Raw genomic sequence first — 8,880 nt, forward strand, 5'->3', positions numbered from 1 at the left:
AAAATCCTATTTTGCATGATTTTGGTGTCATTTTAACACTTATCTTTTAAACAAACAAGCTCAAACTGTTATTATTGAGTCCTGCATACTCATGAGTGCAAACACACACACACACACACACACACACACACGCACACACACGCGCGTGCGCACAAGCAGAAGATGAATAATAAAATGAACACCTGAAACCTCCTCACTGTCCCCAGTGGAGACTGAAGGCAAGATCTCACCTTTCCACAGTAGAAGATGTCTTCCCTCTGCACCTTTCCTTCTGCTATCTTCTCCCTGATGGCCTCCCCAACTTCGTGTTCATTTTTGTAGACGTAGGCCCCATCAAAGTGTCGGTACCCTATGTCGATAGCAACCTTCACCGATATTGCACAGGCTCCCTTAGGGGTCTGAAGTGACAAAGAGGTTGGGTTTGGGGAAAAGAGAAATGGTCTTTCCTTTAATCATCATTAATCAGGACATTTTACACATACATTCCTTTACAGCTGAAATGGAAGATTCTCAATTCCTGGCTGTTGTGATTGGAAGATGGTGTTCAGCAACAGGAGAAACTGACCTCCCAGGAGCCTCCGCTCCCTCCATTTGTCCCAGGTCTGCCTTCAGCTTTGTGGTGTCAAAAATGTGATTTGATCAATAGTTCCTGTGACAGGAGAATTCGTGGAAGCCTTTTTATAAAAGGGCATAAGCTGATTGAAGAAAGCTAGATTATAAATCAAAAGGTTGGGTAAACAAATTGAGATGTATGCACAGAATGGAGTACTCCTCACTAATAAAAAGGAATGACATGGGCCTGATGCAGTGGCTCACACCTGTAATCCCAGGACTTTGGGGGGGCCGAGGCAGAAGGATTGCTTGAGGCCAGGAGTTTGAGACCAGCCTGGACAACATAGGGAGACCCCATGTGTACAAAAAGACAAAGTAATTAGCTGGGTATGGTGGCATGTGCCTGTAGTCCCAGCTACTCGGGAGGGTAAGGTGGGGGGATTGCTTGAGCCTGGAGTTCAAGGCTACAGTGAGCCATGATCATGCCACTATATTTCAGCCTGAGCAATAGAGATAGACCTGTCTCAAAAAAAAAACAAAAAGAAAGAAAAGAAAAAAAGAAGTGAAGCATTGATGACAACACATAGTATGAATGAATCTCAAACTAATTATGCTGAGTGAAAGAAGCCAGGCCAAAAAGTATAAATGCTTTAGTTTTTCTCTTCTAGCATTTTATGTAAGTGGAATTATAGTCTATGATGACAGACACAGGTCAGTGATTGCCTGGGGTCAGGAGCCAGGGGAAGTATGGGTGGGAGGAGGGATTACAAAGGGGCGTGAGAAAGCCTATACAGATGATTGATATGTTCATTATTTGGATTGCAGTGATGGTGTCACAGATGTACATATGTCAGACTCATCAAATTGTATACTTTATTTATTTATTTATTTATTTATTTATTTTTTGAGACGGAGTTTCGCTCTTGTTACCCAGGCTGGAGTGCAATGGCGCGATCTCGGCTCACCGCAACTTCCGCCTCCTGGGTTCAGGCAATTCTCCTGCCCCAGCCTCCTGAGTCGCTGGGATTACAGGCACGCGCCACCATGCCCAGCTAATTTTTTGTATTTTTAGTAGAGATGGGGTTTCACCATGTTGACCAGGATGGTCTCCATCTCTTGACCTTGTGATCTACCCGCCTCGGCCTCCCACAGTGCTGGGATTACAGGCTTGAGCCACCGTGCCCGGCCAAATTGTATACTTTAAATATGGGCTGTTTATTACATGTCAGTTATATCTCAATAAAACTGAAGAAAAAATATCATTGAGGAACATTTTATGTTTTAGGATATATTTTAATAAAATTTGGTAGCTACATCTTTGTTCATTTTATTAACCCACATTAAACATAAGAATGAGTATATCCTATCCCCTGAACATTGGTTTTTGATTTGCTATAGTTTGATTATTTTTGTCCTCTCCAAAACACATGTTGAAACTTAATCTCCAATGTAACAAACAGTGTTGGGAGGCGGGGCCTAGTGGGAGGGGTTTAGGATTAATGCCACCATAAAAAGGGCTTGTGAGAGTGGGTTCTCCCTCTTCTGTCATGTGAGTAATGGCATTTCTCCCCTCCAGAGAATGCAGCATTCAAGATATAGCCTTGGAAGCAGAGAGACTGGGCCCTAACATGCTGGCATCTTGATCTTGGACTTTCCAGCCTCCAGAACTGTAAGAAAATAAACTTCTGTTCTTTGTCAGTTACCGAGTCTCAGGTATTCTCAGTGATTTATCAGTATACCCAGTCTCTCAGAGACACCATTTTCCAGATTTCACATAAATCACTGTGCTTCAGTTATGATGACATTTAAATAATATGAATGTGTTTTCATTTTAGTTACATTTTTTTCTTAATAAGAAACAGCAGTGAGATTTCCCTGAAGACAAACATCTAGTCTCATTAAATGTAATTTTCAAAGCATCTTTTAGAGAGTGTGTGTGTGAGAGGGTTAATTCTGTTTTCTGATTTGTACTGACTTCATATTGAAGGGTGATTGTTCTGATCTTGCTCAACAAATATTGGTAACTACTTGTGCTTTCTTCAGTGTTCTAACCAAATGCTGGACAAATCACATCAGACAGGTGAACTCTGGTCCTCGGCTATTGATTTGGTGTAGGCTGAGTGAGAGAAGAAATCTGAAATATATTTCTAGTGACTTTATAGTCCCGGGCAGGAAATAGAAAGCCTTGGGAACATATATTGTATTTTTTCCCCCTGCTTCAGTTGAAAGTCATCACTACAGAGAAGATAAGAGGATATGAAAAATGAACAAACTAGCTACATAGATGATATTATAAGATTCTAAGTCACAAATATCAAATAGCTCGGAAAAGGAAACATACATTCCAGGAATGTTAGCGATATTTCATTAACTAACAACATGATGAATAGGACTTGGACAGTAATTGAATCAAAAGACCAGAAAAAAACCTGTGAAATGAGATGTTATAAATGACAAGTGTGACAACTAAAGTACAGTGGGAAGGGGAGGTGAGGCGTGGTGTCTAGAAATTTACAAAGAAGAAAATAAACATATTGCTTTCATTCTCAAGTATCTACATTTCTTCCTCCTCCTCCTCCTCCTCTTCCTTCTTCTTCGTCTTCCTTCTTCCTCCTTCATTCTTCTTCCTCCTCCTCCTTCTTCTTCCTCTTGTTTCTTCTTCTTTCTTTCCTGTTCTTTTCTTTCTCTCTTTCTCTTTCTTTCTTCTTCTTCCTTCCCTCCTTTCTTTCTTTCTTTCCTTTCTTTCTTTCCTTTCTTTCCTTTCTTTCCTTTCTTTCCTTTCTTTCCTTTCTTTCCTTTCTTTCCTTTCTTTCCTTNTTTCTTTCTTTCTTTCTTTCTTTCTTTCTTTCTTTCTTTCTTTCTTTCTTTCTTTCTTTCTTTCTTTCTTTCTTTCTTTTCTTTTCTTTTCTTTTCTTTTTTCTTTTGGGTTTCTGTCACCCAGGCTGAAGTGCAATGGCATGATTACAGCTCACTGAAGCCTCAGCCTCCTGTGCTCAAGTGATTCTTCCACCTTAGCCTCCCGAGTTGGTGGGACTACAGGTGTATGCCACCATGCCCAGCTAACTTTTTTGTAGAGATGGGGTTTTGCCATGTTGCCCATGCTGGTTTCAAACTCCTAGGCTCGAGTGATCCTCCTGCCTTGGCCTCCCTCTACATATTATTAATATATGAAGCTTAATACTAGATGGTAAATAGAATCTCAGAAACATCACTGAGATTTTATGGGCTGGAACTGATCATTTAAATGAAGAGCTAAAGTACACAATGAAGGGAGCCCCAGACAAATGCATATTAAAGTAGGGACTTGTATTTTCAAAAATTAACCCAAAAAATGAAGTACAGAGGAGAGCATTTAGGATAAAGAAAGTATGGTGAGGCGTGGTGGCTCACGCCTGTAATCCCAGAACTTTGGGAGGCCATGGTGGGTGATCACCTTAGGTCAGAAGTTCAAGACCAGCCTGGCCAACATGGTGAAACCCTGTCTCTACTAAAAAATACAAAAATTAGCCAGGTGTGGTAGTGGGCACCTGTAATCCCAGCTACTCGAGAGGCTGAGGCAGGAGAATTGCTTGAACGCAGGAGGCAGAGGTTGCAGCGAGCTGAGATCATACCACTGCACTCCAGCCTGGGCGACAAAGCAAGAAAAAAAAAATGGTAAAGGGAAGGGCCAAAGTAGGAGTATAGTCTACCATGGTGTTGCATATATGGATGATGACTCATTTAATCATAATTATGGCACAGAAGCAAGTTATAGTAGTGAAATCTTCAATTATTCAGCTTTCACCAGGGAATCTCTTCTAAAAGCTGGATATTTACTTACAGATATTTACTATTTACTTATTTATTTATATGTTTATATTTCTATACTTGCTGAAAAATATTGTCTCTCAGAAGGCAGAAGCAGCAGTGAGATGTATTACTATTTTGGACTTAATTCTAATCAATATGGAGGAACTACTTGGGAATATGAACATGAGGACCACGCTTAGTAATCCTTAAATGTAGCATAAAGGAATTCTACATAAATTCTGACCTTTTTTAAAGGAAACACAGCTTTGAAAAAAATCAGAAAGATAAAATAAGATACCACATAAATGATATGATAGGAGAATCTAAAATATAAAAATTTGATCCACAATTAAGGACAATCTCACTGAACAGTAAAACAAAAAGTTTGGTTTTCTCAAATGACTGACAGTATCCTCTTCCATTTAAGAAAATTTAAAATGCTAATTAGGCCAGGTGTGGTGGCACACCTGTAATCCCAGCGCTTTGGGAGGCTGAGGTGGGAGGATTGCTTGAGCCCAGGAGTTTGAGACCAGCCTAGGCAACATAGTGAAACCCCATCTCTATAAAAAATACAGAAATTAGCCCTGTCTGGTGGCTCGCTTGAACCTGGAAGGCAGAGGTTGCAGGGATTTGTAATCAAGCCACTGCACTTCAGCCTGGGTGACAGAGCAAGACCCTGTCTCAAAAAAACAGAAAAAAGAAGCTAAATTAAAACTTTTTAAAAAATTGCCATAAAAGTGCTGAAAAGACAGCAGGCATTTATTAAATCAAGCTAAATTTTATGGGAAAGTCTAAATGCAGAAGTGAGAGGTTCAGGAGATGAAAAAGGAAAGTAAAAACACTCCCTAAAAGGCTATGACCACCCAGTCCCTGGGAGAATTCATAACCTATGTAGCCAGAGTCTGATGACCAGTTTCATGTGGCCACTGAGTAGCAGTGCCTCTAGGAAACCTGGAGCAAACACACACACATGCTCTCTGAAAGAAAATATTTGTTTTTCACCCTTGGTGCATGCTCACAAATCCTTTTTTAAAAATAATATTAACCTGCACACAGTTGAAGAATTTAGATACCCCAGAAAACAAAGTTCCATAAAGGAAGACAGGAAGAAACAATTGACAGCCTAAACAGAATTATAGATCCTAATATTGGAACTATCATTAGAATGAAATTGGACCTGTATCTTACACCATACGCAAAAAGTCAACTCAAAGTGGAGTAAAGATTTTTAAAACCAGAAACTATAAAACTCCTAGAAGAAAACATAAGGGGAAAAAGCATCATGACATTGGGGTAGGCTATGATATCTTGGATATGACACTGAAAGCACAAGAAACAAAAGTAAAAATAGGTTGTTAGGACTGCATCAAGCTAAATAGCCTCTGCACAGAAAAGGAAACACTCAACAGAGTGAAAAAGCAACCTACAGAATAGGAGAAAATATTTACAAAGCACGTATCTCATAAGGGGCTAATATCCAAAATATAATTAAAAGGAACTTCTACAACTCAATAGCAAACAAACAAAAACAAAGAAAAAATCACCCCCCCCCAATAAAAAAACTAACTGATTAAAAAGTTGGTAAAGGACTTGAGGAGGCATTTCTCCAAAGAAGACATACAAATGGCCAATAGGTATATGCAAAGATACTCAACATCGCTATCCATCTGGGAAATGCACATCAAAACTACAATGAAATAACACCTCACACCCATTAGGATGATGATTATAAAAAAACTGAAAGGTAACAATTATTGGTGAGGATGTAGAAAAATTAAAACTCTTGTACACTGTTGGTGGAAGTATAAAATTGTGCAGCTACTATGGAAAACAGTATGGAGGTTTCTAAAAAAATTAAAAATATATTAGACCATGTTGATCAAGAAAAAAATTAAAAATAGAACTACCATATGATCCAGCAATCCTACTTCTGGGTATATATCCAAAAAATAAAAATAAAATCACTATCTTGAAGAAATATTTGCACTTCCGTACACTGTAGCATTATTCACATTAGGTAAGATATGGAAACAACCTAAATGTTCACTGACAGTTGAGCTGGTGAAGAAAATGTGTCATATAAACAATGTAATATTGATTCCAGAATATTCCTGCCTCAAAAAAGCAGGAAATTCTGCAATATACAACAACATGGGTGAACCTGGAGGACATTATACTAAGTGAAATAATTCAGCCACAGATTAATACCACAATAAAAATGGGAATTATTATTCAAAAGTTAAAATAACTGTGCTTGTTTTGATTAAAGAAAGAAACTTGAGGCTGGGCATGGTGGCTCATGCCTATAATCTCGGCACATTGGGAAGCTGATGCAGGAGAATTGCATGATGCTATAAGTTTGAGACTGGCCTGAGCAACATAGTAAGATCCTGTCTTACAAAAAAAAAAATAAGATAAAATCAACACAAAAATTAAAACATTATCCAGACATGGCTATGTACACCTGAGGCAGGAGGATTGCTTGAGCCCAGGAGTTCAGATCTCCAGTGTGCTATGATTATACCACTGCATTCCAGCCTGGGTGACAGAAAAAGACCCCCATTTCTAGATTACAAAAAAGAAAAGTAAATTTAAAAACCAAGAGGTAAACTTGAAAGTCTCTATAGAGGACTGGAAACTATGAAGAGTGCCCTAGAAGATTTAGGAAAGAACCAAACACAGCAATTCTATAAACAAACAAACAAAAAAGCTGGTCAGACATTTAAAATCAAATGAACGTGTCAGTAGCATATTGGATGTGGCAAGAACAAATTAGAGCATGGAAAGCAAATCAGAAGAACCGATCCGGCACTACTCCTCTGTGTTAATGTCCAGCATTCCCTGTGTCCTTTGAAAATGATGTAGAAGCTGTTACCTTGCAACATGTGTTCCAGGCAGGACCTACCTGCATATTGCCTCCCAGTCACCAGGCCAATAATTAGCTGTTTCTAAAGGGGTCATCCAGTGAATATCGCTTGATAGGGAGACTAATTTCAGAGCCATGGAGTCACATTAGAATATATCCTTCTAAATATAAAAGGTAGGAATTCCTTTTATATTTTGGATATTATCCCTTATGAGAGTTCCTGGCTGGAAAAAAGGGAGAAAGAGGGTGATACACTGAAGGAACTCCATTCCTAGGCACCATGTGCAATGGAGGTGGAGAGTATGTGTGGGAGTGGATCTTGGGGTACAGCATCAAGAGGAAGGTGGATAAAGGAGAGTTTATTGATATGAAAACACCATCCTCTGATATGTGACTTAACACCTCAGGAAACAGTGGTAACACACTGCCAGCATAACTCCTGAAATCTGGAAAAAGTGAGATCCACATACATGAAGTAGACATTCTAGAAATACCGTGGTAGATGGTCAAGAGAGGGGTCAGGAAGCTCTGAGAAGGATGCGCATGAGAGTGGATATAGTATATAAGGCCGGAAACCCACAGAGGATATTTAGGGCCCAGAGAACACTTCTTTTACCAAAAAGACAAAAACACTAGAATTGTTCAGCTCAATTACATCTGTCCTCCATACACAAGGCAGACCGTGGGAGATGTGAAAAAACTGGGTTTACTAAAAAATTTGGGGCCGGGTCTGGTGGCTCAGACCTCTAACCTCAGCACTTCAGGAGACCAAGACAGGAGGATCGCTTAAGGCCAGGAGTTCAAGATCAGCCTGGGCAACATAGTGAGATCCTATCCTTATTTTAAAAACTAGGAATGATGGAATTTTAAAATAATAGAGGCCACATGGTAGTACTTAACTTCAGAAGTGAAGTGGGCATGGTTATCATAATAAGTGGCATCCAAAGAGCATGACCTGCAGAGATGCTTTGAAGATGGTTAATTAGGGGATTTCCAGGCAAGATTGCCAAATAGGAACAGCTCCGGTCTGTAATGAGATTGACACAGAAGGCAGGTGATTTCTGCATTTCCAACTGAGGTACACAGTTCATGTCATTGGGACTGAGTGGACAATGGGTGCAGCCCACGGAGGACAAGCCAAAGCAGGGTGGGGCATCACCTCACCCAGGAAGCACAAGGGGTCAGGGGATTTAACCCCTAACCAAGGGAAGCTCTGAGAGACTGTACCAGGAAGAATGGTACATTACGGCTCAGATACTGCGCTTTTCCCGTGGTCTTCACAACCAGCAGAACATGAGATTCCTTCTGGTACATATGCCACCAGGGCCCTGGGATTCAAGCACAAAACTTGGCAGCCGTTTGGGCACACTGTGAGCTAGCAGCAGGAGAGGTTTTGTTCATGCTTCGGTGGTATGAACAAAAGAGCCACCGGCTTGAAACTCTCGCTGCCAGCATAGCAGTCTAAGGTCGACCTGGGTCACTGGACCTTCATGGGGTGAGGGGTGTCTGCCATTGCTGAGGCTTGAGTAGGTAGCTTTATCATCACAGTGTAAACAAAGCCACCATTGGGAAGTTCAATCTGGGCGGAGCCCACTGCAGCTCGGCAAGACCTCTGAGGCCAGACTACCTCTTTAAAATCCTCCTCTGGGCAGGGCATCTCAAAAAAAAAAAAA

At 40.3% G+C, this 8,880-nt stretch overlaps 1 protein-coding gene across 1 annotated transcript in view; it reads right to left on the reverse strand.

The window, feature by feature from the left end:
- The window catches only part of AKR1D1 (aldo-keto reductase family 1 member D1), a 44,696-nt gene that overhangs the window by 28,985 nt on the left and 6,831 nt on the right, over positions 1-8,880 (reverse strand). The window contains exon 2 of the mRNA XM_017504294.2: positions 231-398. Within this exon, the coding sequence (XP_017359783.1) occupies positions 231-398 (168 nt within the window). The remainder of the gene's footprint in view (positions 1-230; positions 399-8,880) is intronic.

This window comes from Cebus imitator, unplaced genomic scaffold, assembly GCF_001604975.1.
Source record: "Cebus imitator isolate Cc_AM_T3 unplaced genomic scaffold, Cebus_imitator-1.0 Scaffold319, whole genome shotgun sequence".
Lineage (NCBI taxonomy): Eukaryota > Metazoa > Chordata > Mammalia > Primates > Cebidae > Cebus > Cebus imitator.